Raw genomic sequence first — 14,419 nt, forward strand, 5'->3', positions numbered from 1 at the left:
AAAGAAGCTGAAATATAAATTGTCGCATCACCAATAAGAACAATGATGCAGTTTGATTACGGAGCACATGGCTGGCAGCTGGCACAGATGAGTCCCCTCGAACGGCGACATTGTTTTCTTTTTCAAACCTGGATTGCCAGGCATGGCTGCAGATCATTTTACCCATTGAGCCATCTCACTAACCGCCCAAAAATGGTCCTTTTTTTTTTCTTCAAATCAAATGTTACTTATCAATAAAGGAAAAGATAAAAATCTTGTTATGACAAAAGTACCCATTTCTGTTTACACAGAACTTTTTGTAAGACATAACTATAGGTTTTTAAGAAAAACATATCTGCACGATAAGATTAGTATTGTGTGTGAGACATACAGGTAAGCAAAGGATGGCTCAAAAGAGAGTACAGGGAATGACGTCTTTAATTATCGAATTTTTTAAAGGTACCTCAGAGACTGAAAATAACAAAGCAAAGTGTGAAAATGTGTGTGTGTGTGTGTGTGTGTGTACAGTCACAGGGATCTATGTACTTGGACTTAGGCAAAGGCACATGAATGGCAAAACATGTTTTCCTGAAACATTCAGATTCTTCTAACATTAGCCATTAGACCAAAGTCTTGCCCACACGCTACGGTACTGTATGGAATGTGTTCGATGTCCAACTCAAAGTGCAAAAGCAGGGACCGTTCTTCTACAGGATAAGAGACAGAGCTAAAAATAGTCTGACTGCATCCACACCTTTGATCCAGTCCCTGGCTTTTGTGTAAACAAGAGGCAGGCATAGTGAGGTATGCTTCACTCCTCTCTCGGACTTTACCATGTACTGTAAATTGCTTCCATGTTCTTTGATAAGGTGAATAGTGACTTTGCTCATTGTCACTTGAGGAAACAGTCCAGAATTCCTCCAAGCCACCCTGTCTGTCTGTGTTGCAATTACCAAACAGTTCAGGCTCCAGCTTAACCTGAAGGAGTGGTTGCTCCATGTGTTTTGACTAGAGGGGGGCTGTGGGGTTGCCACATCTGACAGACACCTGCAGAGCGGTGAGTGGAGACCAAAATAGCGCCCTTAGCAAGTGTGTCAGGGGGCGCTAGAGCAATTCTGCTTTCCACAGCTCTGTTTATCCAGGCCATGAAATAGTGAGCGCATGGGCCCTCTGCACGAGGTAGTTGATGCCAGCTATGGAGTCTCCTTGGCTGACCCTTGGGATTGAGACTGAGCAATCGGCTTCCCAGAAACCACCATCTGATTGGCTTTTTCTGGCTTCTTCTCCAGGGTTATCAATGCTGGGAAGAGCACACACAATGAGGACCAAGCCAGCTGTGAGGTGCTCACAGTGAAGAAGAAAGCCGGGACCATTACTTCCACCCCGAACAGAAACTCCAAGCGAAGGTCATCCCTTCCCAACGGGGAAGGGCTGCAGTTAAAAGAGAACGCTGTAAGCACCGTGCCTGCCCTCTTTGGTGTTCACATACGCTAGCCCCCACTTTCAGATGCTGGCACTTGTGGCTGGTAGTGGTGCATGTCTTTAATCCCAGCACCTGGGAGGTGGAGGTGAAGGCAGAGGTGGGAGGATCTCTGTGAGTTCAAGGCCAGCCTGGCCTGTGTAGTGAGCTCCAGGACCACTGGGGCTTTGTCCGGGTATGAATGATTGGTTTCGGAACAAGCTAGTCTGCAGATGCAATGACATAATGGGTCACTAGGGTATCACACATACCACACTGCAGGTGACATGTGTTGGGTGAGCTGGTGGTTTTTTGTTTTTGTTTTTAAACAAAGTAAACACAACACTGGCACTATAAGTAGATTTGTTTTAGGAGCCTATATATATATTATATATATATATATATATATATATATATATATATATATGTCCATCCTCTGGTGGTTTCAAAGACACTGGTATTTTTTGTGGAGGAAATAGTCTGAAAACCTCTTATACAGAGTAGAAGAGTCTCTAGCCATTGGCTCAGAGCCCAGCCATGCCGTGACCCTGGCTTCCTCTTCCCTGTCCATTATACTTGACCGGTTCCTAATGTTCTTCCAAGTTAATATTTGTTTTGGTTGGCTGAAGGCCCGTGCAGCCTATGGGGTGGCCTGGCAGACTGAACGCCCTCCTATTGACAAAGCCTCAGGGTACATCCCCTCTCTCCAGTGTCTGGAGAACAAAGCAGACATCTCCTCAGAAACAACTGCAGAAGGAAGCCCTCAGATGGAAGGGGTGAGGGGTGGTCATCAACCGTGTGGATTGGCAGACTGTTCAGTCCTGTGGAGAGGTTCCCTGTGGGAAATCTGGGTGGGCACATTAAATGAGATGACCCAAATGTGACTATTTGTTCTGGTAGTCTTTAGTACATTTTTATATAAAATACACAAAAATTGAAAAGATCTAGGAGTTCCATCTTAGCCTAGAAAATAGTGCCTTGTTTCATTTAGGCTCAGAGATGATTCTAGAGTCAGGAAACTCAACAACCTGGGGCAGTCTTTCTTCCTTCCTTTCTTCCTTCCTTCCTTTCTTTCTTTCTTTCTTTCTTTCTTTCTTCCTCCCTTCCTTCCTTCCTTCCTTTCTTCCTTTCTTCCTTTCTTTCTTTCTTTCTTCCTTCCTTCCTTTCTTCCTTTCTTTCTGTCTTTCTTCCTTCCTATCTTCCTTTCTTCCTTCCATCCTTCCTTTCTTCTTTCTTTCTTTCTTTTTGGTGAATTATTTATTGTTATTTATAATAGGAGGAGGAAGGGTGGTATTCTTTAATCTTCCTTTACAGTTGAGCCACTAATCCCCCTCTGGTCCTTCACTGACTACTCCACATCCCATACCTCCTTCCCTGTCTCCAAGAGGATGTCCCCACCCCCACTCCCACCAACCAGATCTCCTGACTCCCCCGGGCCTCAAGTCTCTTGAGGGTTAAGGTGCCTCTTCTCTCACTGAGGCCAGACCAGGCAGTGCTAACCCTAACCCTAATCCTGCTGCATATGTGTCTCGGGCTTCATATCAGCTAGTATATGCTGCCTGGTTGGTGGCTCAGTGTCTGAGAGATCTCAGGGGATAGTTGAGACTGCTAGTCTTCTTATGGGGTCACCCTCCTCCTCAGCTTCGAGGGATAGGGCTGCCTAACCCTAACCCTAACCCAGAATTGTTCCTGTCTAGGGGAACTGCACGGACAAAATTGGAGAAGAGCCTGAGGGAGAGGAGGTTCAGTGACTGGCCCAAATTGGGATCCAGCTCAGGGGAAGGCTCCAGGGCCTGACACTATTACTGATGCTACGATGTGCTTACAGGTGGGAGCCTAGCATGGTTGTCCTCTGAGAGGCCCAACAAGCAGCTGTAAGAGTCAGGTGCAGATACTTATATCCAACCAATGGACAGAAGCTGTGGACCCCTGTGGTTGAATTAGGAAAAAGCTGGAAGGACCTGTGTGGATTTTTTAACACTTATTTTCAGCTGAAGAAAGCATGGAATGAGGCCTTTCCCAAAGAACCACAGTAGGGCTTTACTGGAGAGGACGGGGATAATGGTTAAATGTTTGTGCTCTGCAGCAAGGCGGCTCGGGCCATCTAAGACTTACTAACTCAGTAATGTTGACACACTTACTCATTCTGTTAGGTTTGGTTTTTGTCAGAAGGAAGCTGGCTGGAGGTATGTAATCTACTGCTGGTCAGGTAGAAAGTTTTTGATCTAGTCATTAATCAGAAATCTTTAATACAGGGCTGGAGAGATAGTCTGGTGGTTAAGAACACTCGTTACTCTTCCAGATGATGCAGGTTTCCTTCCCAGCAGCCACATGGGAAGGACAGTCACAACTGTCCCCTAACTCCAGTTCCAGGGCAGCTGACACTTTGTTCTGGCCTCTGTGGACACTGAATACATACATACTCATACACGTAGAATAGAAATACTTTTCAATCTTAATACGTGTTAATGATCAATCCCCTCGGGCCAGCCACTCCCCGGTGCGTAAGACTCAGTGGATTTTGTGTCTGTGCACTTGTGAGTGGGGAGTTAGATAGTCCTCCCACTCGATGAGGTTATTTTAAGTACAGAGTTAAGGCAGGATGGAGCTTAGAACCTGAGCGTCACTGCCCAGAATGGACCCCGTGGACATTTGTCCCAAGGCCAGCCAGTGGTGCTTCTTTTCTTCCCATTCCACTCCTCCTCATAGTGGAAACTGAGATAATATTACCAAAGAAACACTGAGAACAGAAAGTATGCTCATGGGTGAGCCCCAAGCTACCAGTGACGGTTCCAAATTGTTATGAGACTTGTGCATGGGGGGACAAGGATGAGCTAGACAAACTTACAACTGGGATTGTATTTCCAGCCTTAATTCCTTTATGTTTGTGCCCTTTCTTATTAGGCTCCATGTTAGAGTTAAAAACAGACATACGGCCCTTTGATTTTTAATTGTGCTAAAATTGTAGTAAAATATTAACCATTTTAGGTGTACTGCTCAGTGGCATTAAATATATTCATTTATTTGTTGTAACCACCACCATTACCTACCTCTGGAACTTTTTTCATTTTCTCTAAAGACATTTTGCTAGGGGAGAGGGTGTGACCCACACCTTTAATCCCAGCACACCAGACGCACAGGCAGGTGAATCTCTGTGAGTTTGGGGCCAGCCTGGTCTACAGAGAGAACTCCAGGATAGCCAGGGCTATGGGTTCACGCACACTAATTTCCCATCCTGCCATCACTTGGGTCTTCAACAATCACCATTCCATCTCTATGAATTTGACCACTCTAGGTACCTAAAATAAGGAAATATCTACAATATGCATGCATGTGTGTATTTGTGAGTGTGTGTATGTGCACATGTGTGTACATGTGTGTATCTGTGAGTATGTGTGCATGTGCATATGTGTGTGCATGTGTGTATCTGTGTGTGTGCATGTGCACATGTGTGTGCATGTGTGTATCTGTGAGTGTGTGTATGTGCACATGTGTGTGCATGTGTGTATCTCTGTGTGTATGTGCACGTGTGTGTGCATGTGTGTATCTGTGTGTGTGCATGTGCACGTGTGAGCATGTGTGTATCTGTGAGTGTGTGTGCATGTGAGTGTGTGTGTGCATGTAGTATTTGTCCTTTTGTGTTGACCTCCCTTGTGTTAGGGTTCAGGATTCTGAGGTTATCCAGGTTGTGGTGTGAGTCAGTTCTGATGGTTGGATAACTCTCCATCTTAAGAGTCTACCTTATTGTGTTTGTCCCTCACTTGTGATGGACAAAGGTGTGGGGGGGGTGCATTCAGTGCAAACACTTCTCAGTGTTCTTCTATTCTCATGCTCACAGTTACACACATGCACACACATATGTGCACCTGCACATGCACACGCACTTGGCTGTCTACCTAGAAGTAGATCGCACTCTGGATTCTGTGCTGGTTCAGTCTAACTTTTTGCTGATAGTTGCCTTTTCCAGCACCTGCACCCTTTCACATCCCCACCAAGAGCACTATGGGGCTCCAGTTTCTCACCTTTGTTAACACTTGTTATTTTTTCTTATTTTCTTCCCTGATAACAGTCATCCTAGTGGATGTATGGTAGTAATTATTATAGTTTCAAATAGTAATTAATGATAATAGTAACCTTTTATTGGTGCGTATGTGGGGGAGTGTGCCTGTGTATGTGCACGTGTGTGCATGTGTGTATTTGTGAGTGTGTGCCTATGTATGTGCACATATGTGTGCATGTGTATATCTGTGAGTGTGTGCATGTGCACATGTGTGTATCTATGAGTCTGTATGCCTGTGTATGTGCACATGTGTGTATCTGTGAGTGTGTATGCCTGTATATGTGTACATGAGTGTGCATGTGTGTGTGCACGTGTGTGTGCACGTGTGTGTGCATGTGTGTATCTGTGAGTGTGTGCATGTGTGTGTGTATGTGTGTATCTGTAAGTGTGTGTGCATGTGCCCACAGAGGCTATGAGGGGGTGCATCAGATCCCTTGGAGCTAGAATTACAGGTATTTGTGTGATGTGGATGCTGGAGTCTGAACTCCGGCCTCCTGATAAAGCAGGAAAGCTGTCTCTTCAGCCCCATGATACTGTATTTCTATATGCTGATTGGCTCTTTATACATCTCCTTTAGAGGATACCTATTTGGTTCCCTTACATGTCTTTTTTTTTTTTTTTTTTTTTTTTGTGTCCTCTGTTTTGCTGCTGTTCAAGCTGTTCTGTAAAAGCCTGCAAACCATGACATCAGCCACTGCGTGCTTGCTGTGTACCAAGATTGAGATGCTGGGGACTGACCGGGGGGCATAGAGACAAAACACCTATGAGGCATTTACATGTATTGAAATAGGCAGTTAAACTATGGAGTGTGGCTGGATGTGTTGGCACGTGCCTTTGATCCCAGCAGAGGCAGGTACCATTCTCTGCGCTTGAGGCTAGCCTCATCTAGAGAACAACTTCTGAGACAGCCAGGGCTATATAGAGAAACCATGTCTCAAAAAACCAAACATAAAGAAACAGACAAAAAGTAGAGTGTTGCAGACAGTGAATGCTGTGTAGAAAAAAGGTGGAATTAGAACCTGTCTAAGCAGGAGGTAGCAGGGTGGCACAGAAGGCATCCTTGAGAAGGAAGAAGAGTGTTCACACTGCAGCCATTGCAGAGACCTGGATATAAGAGCAGGCCCTGGGTCCACACTCCAGTGAGGAGGTGCCACTGGTTAGGACAGAGGCATGGAAAAGCTTTGTCACGAGAGCGTGATGCAGAATCAGGCAAGACCATGAAGGTTGGGTCTTTTGGCATGTATTCTAACTACAGAATGTACGTGCTTAAAATGCTGGATACAGGCCGGGTGGTGGTGGCACACACCTATAATCCCAGCACTTGGGAGGCAGAGGCAGAGGCAGGCAGATTTCTGAGTTGGAGGCCAGCCTAGCCTACAGAGTGAGTTCCAGGACAGCCAGGGATACACAGAGAAACCCTGTCTCGAAAAAAAAAAAAAAATTCTAGATACACTGATTTTTAAAAGGTCAGTGATTTTTACCCCCTACTAGAAAACATCCCTTAAAAGTCAAACTCACACATACTCACACTTAATGTAGGGCCTAAGCTTATAGCACAGTTGTAAACTGTAGATAATGATAATGTGGTATATGCTTAACAAAAAGCTAGGAGGAAGCATAGCAGCAGTATAGAATATACAGCCAGCAAAACCATCAATGGGAGACAAACAGAGCAGACTCCCATGTTCCCCCATGATTCTCTCCCTTTACCCTACAGACAAATCGGTCTGAGTCAGTGTGCTGAGCCCTGGGGTAAGATGAGCTCAATTACACCCACACCCTCACATACACACACACACACACACACACACACACACACACACACACACACACACGCACAAGCACACCAGTTAATTTTTGACATGCTGTAACTAGCTGAAAGATTGGGCCCTCCTAAACCTTCCCCTGCCTCACCAAGCCCAATCAGGGAAGTGGCCAGTCCTTCTCCTCCTTTCTCTCCCTGTCCCGGCCTGTACAAATCTCCAGGTCCTGCCTCAGTCTACCTGCCCAGCCATTGGCTGTACAGCAGTTCTTTACTGCCAATCAAATTCAGCTGGGGGTGAAGACCTTCAGTGTCTGGTAAAGCAGCCTTTTGGAAGCTGAATTGAATTGAGACAGCATAAGAATCAATCCTTAACACATGACATTTGAACTGTGATCTTAAAAAGTGAACAAGAGGGGGCCAGGTGATGGTGGTGCATGCCTTTAGTCCCAGCCTTCAGAAGGCAGAGGCAGGCAGACCTCTTGAGTTCAAGGCCAGCCTGGTCGACAGAGCGAGTTCTGGAAAAAACAGGGCTGCACAGAGAAACCCTGTCTTAAGAAACAAGGGAAGTGAAAAGAGGGAGTAAAGCTTGGTTTTACATATGTCTGTCATGCAGAGATCATGCCTATCAGAGCCTGGATTCAATCCCCAGTAAAATAAAAAATAATAACTAGTAATGATAATAAATAAAAGGTGAATAAGTAGTTTCCCAAGCAAATTTTAGGAAGGGAGAGTTTCTGACTAACATAGTGATTTTCAACCCATGGGCCACATACCAGAGATCCTGCCCATGAGATATTGTGATTGATCACAGTATCAAAATTACAGGTATAAGATAGCAATGGAAATAATGTTATGGCTGGGGGTTGCAGCAGCATGAGGAACTGTGTTAAAGGGTCCCAGCCTTAGGAAGCCGCCGTGTTAAAGGAAAGTGTGCATGTAGAGACAGTTTGAAAGAGAGCCCATGATGCACTTGGAGTGGAGCATCAACAGAATGGTGGTAATGGTACCTGAGTTGTTGGGATGCAAGCCTGGGCCCTGGAAGCTATAACAAGTAAGGCTCAGCCACACATCCCCAGGAAGCCAATTAAAGAGACAGAGTGGTAGTAAAAAGAATGAAAGAGGGGGGTTCCATGTGACCATATTGGGAAAAGGAACAAAGAGGTCCGGTGACCGCTTCCCCCAAACTCTGGCTTCAGTGCATCCTCAGGGTCCCGACCAGAAGCTTAGGTTTAAACAGAGACTGAGTACGTAGAACTCAGCAGTTCTGGTCAGAGTACAGTCCTAATCCATCACTACCTCCACTCCAGAGTCTCCACTGCGGTGGGCTGACAAGCTGTCAGAATTGTGTGACAGGCTTCCCCTTTGGCAGGCGTGAGGGCTTCAGCTCTTCCTTTCTCCCCGAGTGGGATTCCTGGGGAAATTCATATTCCTTCTGGTACTTTGTCTCAATAATTAAACAGCGGAAGGGAAAGGCAGCGACTGTCTCTTTAGATTACCTTCAATCCTGCCAGGACCATTATAGTAAGATAGGAACAGCAAGTGTTAGACATGACATCTATCAGATATCATAACAAGCTGGGACTTTAAACAAATGGTTTTAGCCATGACAAGATGAATTAGGATAATAGTGGTCAGAGGATGCTGGGATCTGATCTAAGGGCTCCCACACAGCAGGTGAGAGATGGTGGAAGTTTACAGTGAGGCAGAGATTAAAGGGAGGAGCCAGGAGAGCTGATATGAGAAGGAATAGCTAAAGTGACCAGACCAGTGACTACCTGAGGTAAGAAAGAATTGGGATTGGCGGAGGCTTCAGACACTATGCTGGACAGGTGCCAGAAGGGTAAAAGGGTGGACGGAGGCGAAGCCCGGAGTGTCATTCTTCTGGTCCACGTGGGCACCTCTAAGGTGATGCTCACAGGCAAGCCTAGGGAGTTTAAGATTTAAGGAATTACAAGTTCAAAGACTAAAGATGAAATATAACTATATTAAAAAGAAAAAAAGAAACAAAGAAAGAAAGTGAGAGAAAAAGTACAAGATAGAGACAAGTCCTAAATAATCCAAGAAGAAAAATGTCTTAATTGCTTTTTTATTGTCATGACACACAAAGCAACGTAGAAAAGAAATTTAATTTGAGACTCATGGTTGCAAAGAGTGAGTCGGTGATCACTGAGGCGGGGGAATGGAAGCAGGCACAGGCCAGCCTGGTGCTGGAGCAGTAGCTAAGAGCTCCTATCTAATCCACAAGCGTGAGGCATAGAGAGGCAGAGAGCTAACTGGGAATGGTGTGAGCTTTTGAAACCTCAAAGCTCACCCAAAGTGACACACCTCCAACAAGGCCACACCTCCTAATCCTTCCCAACCAGTTCTACCAGAACCAAGTATTCAAATCTATGAGCCTATGGAGGTCATTCTCATTAAAGCCACCACAAGAAGTTGTTAAGTAAAGAGAAGAAAGAGACCATTATGGCATAGATCACATAAAGGTCAAGGAGATATGGATGGGGAAATGGGCATATTATAAGCCAAAAATGGAACAACCGGATCAATAACAGCTTCATTATCTTGCTGCAGATAGAATGCTGACCAACAGGAGGGACAGCAAAGGGGGTTGTGTGGGTCAGTACAAACGTTTAGCTTCTCCCTCCTTTCTTGGCCTCTGTGAACTTAGTAAACCTGAAGTGCATGTTTACTATGTAAAAACCTTGATGTACTATGTAATATGTGCAACTTCCTTAGAGACTGACGAACACCTGAAGCCTCTTATTAGATAACATAGAATGTACAGCAAGAAGCAAAACCTGTTACAGCTGTGCTTCATCAGCAAAGTCAGATGTGTGGCCCAGCTCTGCCTGTGTCTCTGCTGATGTCTCTTATAGTGCGTGGCAACAGGACCATAGGTAACAATGAGATGACTTTTCTCACTGTAGGTAATTACTGTCTGGCATAAAAATTTAATTTGATCCCATTAATACATTAATCTACCAGCCAAAGAAGTCAACGTAAACCTTTTATTTTAAAATAAGTCAACCTTTCGAGCCTGGTGTGGTGGCAAACACCTTTAACCCACTCAGGAGGAGTGCTTTAAAGCACTCAGGAGGCAGAGAGGCGCGTGGATCTCTGAGAGTTCGAGGCCAGCCTGGTCTTCAGAGCAAGTTCTAGGACAGCCGGAGTGCAGTCAGTAGCACCCTCTCATCTTGACAAGGGCGCCTCACCTTGAGAGGGAAGCCACAGATTGATTTTAGGTTCCATCCACGTGTGAGGTCGGACGTCAGAAGTTGGAGAAGCCATGTTGGGAAGAAATCATCATGCTTAAAAGGAGATCTACATTAGGAAGTAAAAGCAGCTTGAAAGTTGAAAGTAATATTAATAGTTTGAAGAAAAGCAAGGGATTATCGTTAAATGGAGTTTCTGTATGGTGCGCGTGTAGATTTCATTTCATTGGTCAATTACTTTGTTAGTGATGTGCTTAATAAGAAATAAGAATTCTCTTTAGAATAGCAGTTCTCAGCCTGTGGGTCGCAACCCCTTGGGGTGGGGGTCAGATGACCCCTTCACGTGTGTCATGACCTAAGACCTTGGGAAAATGCAAATACTTGCATTACAGTTCATAGCAGCAGCAAAGTCAAAGGGATGAAGTAGCAGTGACAATAACTTCATGGTTGGGGGCCACCACAGCAGGAGGGACTGTGTAAAGGCTCGCGACCTTAGGAAGGTTGGGGAGCGCTACATTAGAAGACTAAGGAAGGGAAATGTTACATGTGCTCTCAGCCAAAAGGCCAAGAAGCGCTGGCTGGCTGCTAAAGTCCCTGTAAAGAGAAGAGCCTCGTCCATCCCAAGGGAGGTGGGGCTCTGCTCATGCCTGGACCACTTGGGAACTGTCTGTGTATGAAAAGCCATAAAGCTCTCAAAGGGGCAGATGGGCAATGGATTCTCCCACAGTGTGCAAACTTAACATCCCTGTGCCTCCGATTGCCGCTCAAGTGTGGGCAGCCAGGAGAGAAGGGGGTCGGGAAATGCTCGCATCCCCCAGGGACGGTTCTGAGGGTTGCTCTTTAGGAAAAACACTACAGGTATCTTTGAGATGTTGAGAAAAATGTATAACCCCTTACCTACTACTGGGAGCCTTTCACTAAACTAGACTGAGATTCAAAGAAGCGAGCAGGATGGGTTTTCTTTACATTGATTTGAAAGCCTTTAAAGAGTTTTTATTTATCATAGAGATCACCATCATGTGTAAACCTTGACTTCCCAAGGGCTTCTTTTGCTTGGCAGCCCCCAAGTGCCCAATCCCAGGAATGAGATAAGAGTGAGTGATCCTACCACACTGCCTTCCAAAGAAGGAAGAAGTTACCCTTATGGGCATCAGAAAAACCTTAGCGTGAAGATACGTGCCAGGCTGGGCACAGTGATTACACCCTCAGCACTTAGGAGGCAGAAGCAGGTAGATCTTTGTGATTTTGAGACCAGCCTACATAGCAAGTTTCAGGCTAGTCAGAGCCACATAGAGCTTCTCTCTCTCTCTCTCTCTCTCTCTCTCTCTCTCTCTCACACACACACACACACACACACACACACACACACACAGGGCTCCTCATTTGAAGTGGGGATTGTTTTGAGCTTCAGGGTACCCATGAGGACATATGCACTCTAAGGTCATTTGCTTGAGAGCCCCCCTCAAGTTGTTTAATTTGGGGAGAAGCACACAGCGCACATGGTCCCAGTGTCTGTGAGTTCAGTGTCTAATTACAATAACAGGAGATGGCTGCAGCAGAGAGGAGAGCTGATTCTCCTTCTCAGCAGAGGACTGGGCGGCGGTGGTGTGGGAATCCAAGGCGTGCAGGAACATAATCTGAGAGGAGAAGCAAAGGCCAGAACACAGGCCTGTTAACTCTGAGCTGCAGGTTGCCATTCCTCCAATAATCCTCTCCACCAAAGCACTTCCAGGCACAAAACAGGGAGATAAAAGTTGCTTCTGGCCTCTCTGTTCCTGGGCTTTGCCGAGGTCTTGGTGCAGCAGGGCCATGGGCTCCCTGCGGCGATGCGGCTTAGAAAACAATAGGAATGGCCTTTAACCCACTGGTTCCTCCTGTTCCTCGTGTTCTGTGCAAGTCAAGAAAATGTAAACTTTTGTTTATCCGCTTAGATTCCCCCAAGCCCCCTGTGAAGAGGTAGGGCAGGGTGTGGTGAGGTGTGGAGGAAGTAGGTGCCTGAGCCCATGCCCAGGCATCCCTTCCCCCTAAGGGACCAGCCACACAATAGTACAGTATACAATAGAGTTTATTTAGAGCATGGGGAGGAGAGTTAAGAGGGCAGCAGAGGCAGAGAAAGGCAGAGAGAAGGAGAGAGTAGAAAAGTAGAGACCAACCATGGCCATGTGGAGAGAAGGGGGAGGGGAATGGGGAGAGAGGGAGAGCAAGGGGGCGAGAGTAAGAGAGAGAAGAGAGAGAGGAGGGGCCAAGCAGCCCCTTTTAGAGGGCCAGGCCTACCTGGCTATTGCAGGGTAACTGTGGGGAGGAGCATACATGGCTGCTGCCAGGTAACTGTGGGGGTGGAGTTCAGACAGAATACCAAAAATACTACCATATATCCATAGAAAAGAATTCTTTTTCAGTAACAAAATTAACAACATTTTTATTGTTAAAGGCGGTATTTTAAAATAATAACAACCAAACTATTTCGTTCTATGAGTTATATGCCAGGCACAGGTCTGAGTGGACCTTTTTACAGTGACTGAAGTCTCGTGAAGAGCAAAGATATTCTGTTATTACTAGCTAATGTGTCAGAGCCCAACTGTGTCCGTTACAACAGCGAGTATTCCTGCCGTCTGCTGGAGTGTTGTGGTTCTCCTGAGCAATGTGTGCTTGTGGTTAGATTGTCCTTACTGAGAGCAATGCCATTGTTGACGTGTGCGTAACTGCTTGTGTTTTCTGACAACAGTTTCCTGTAGAAAAAACTTTAACTCTGAGGGATAATTTAGTTCAAACTTTGCTAGTATCATCCATCACGCTGGTTAATTGAGGACACAGGAACCCTGTCATGAATCAAAGGAAGTTAATCGAGTGTGCAGCGGTGTGTGTGCCCCAGGAGTATCCCAGTTCCTACCACACGAGGGCGCCAGTGTCTGTGTCTGGGAAATAGAAGTGCTTGAAGTCTCCATTTTCACATGAGACTATGAAAGGATTCTTCAGGGTTCCTTATCACTGTGGACTGGTTGCTCTCACTTCCCCTGCGTGCTCCCAGAGGAGAGCATCCTGGGGGAGAGTGGGTTTGAGTGAGTGAGTGAGAAGGCCCAGCCTGCTGTTCTGTAAGCTGGGGTTTTTGTGTGCTTCCTGCTTTACAAGTCAGTATTTCTGCGGGCAGCACAGGAAGTGTTTCAGATATATCTGAGCACGCCCCCCCCTTCTTTGTTAGCACCCCATGGAGGCAGGCACCTCGTTGCTTCCTGGTGGCTCTCACTGTTTTTGTGTGTGTTTGTGCCTGGGGTTCACCAGGATGCCAGAGCACATGAGTAGGGCACACAGGATAGCTTCCGCTGTGCCCTGACCCAGGAAGTAAGCAGTCTGTCTGGAATTACTCCAGCTTCCTGTTCAGTAGATAATTTCGCTTAGAGTTTTAGTTTTGCTAGAAGAACCAAGGTCACTTTCGAGCTAAACCCCCTTGTTATATAACTTTACACATGAGTAGAGGAAAGAAAATATATATATATATTTTAATTTTTCTGGTTCTTTTGTTTTGTTTTGTTTTTTGAGACAGGGTTTCTCAGTGTAGCCCTGGCTGTCCTGAACTCACTCTGTAGACCAACCAGGCTGGCCTCGAACTCCTAAGTGCTGGGATTAGTGGTGTAGACTCCCATGCCAAGGAATAATCAAAATTGTTGTTAGTTTCTTATGCTTTTGAGAGAAGAGGGTACAGCTTTGGGCATGCTTTAGAGAAAGCCTAAGAGTGAACTATGAACTTTAAACCTCCCATTTTTCACCATCTGGAATCTTCTATTATTGGATTATAGTTGTGTTCCTTCAATTTTGTTTGTGTGGTGCTGAGAGGTGAGCCCTAAGCCACCTTAAACATACCAGGCAGTGCTTTACCATTGAGCCAAACCCCAGGCTTTTCCTCACAAAGTAGGTGTGGTCATATATGTGTATATATAAGTTACATA

The 14,419-nt window shown here is 45.7% G+C and overlaps 1 protein-coding gene across 1 annotated transcript in view; it reads left to right on the forward strand.

Annotated features, from left to right (window-relative positions):
- Positions 1–14,419, forward strand: part of Ppm1h (protein phosphatase, Mg2+/Mn2+ dependent 1H) — a 276,682-nt gene that overhangs the window by 118,961 nt on the left and 143,302 nt on the right. The window contains exon 2 of the mRNA XM_031350264.1: positions 1,269–1,431. Coding sequence (XP_031206124.1) covers positions 1,269–1,431 — 163 coding nt within the window. The remainder of the gene's footprint in view (positions 1–1,268; positions 1,432–14,419) is intronic.

This window comes from Mastomys coucha, unplaced genomic scaffold (genome assembly GCF_008632895.1).
Source record: "Mastomys coucha isolate ucsf_1 unplaced genomic scaffold, UCSF_Mcou_1 pScaffold4, whole genome shotgun sequence".
NCBI lineage: Eukaryota > Metazoa > Chordata > Mammalia > Rodentia > Muridae > Mastomys > Mastomys coucha.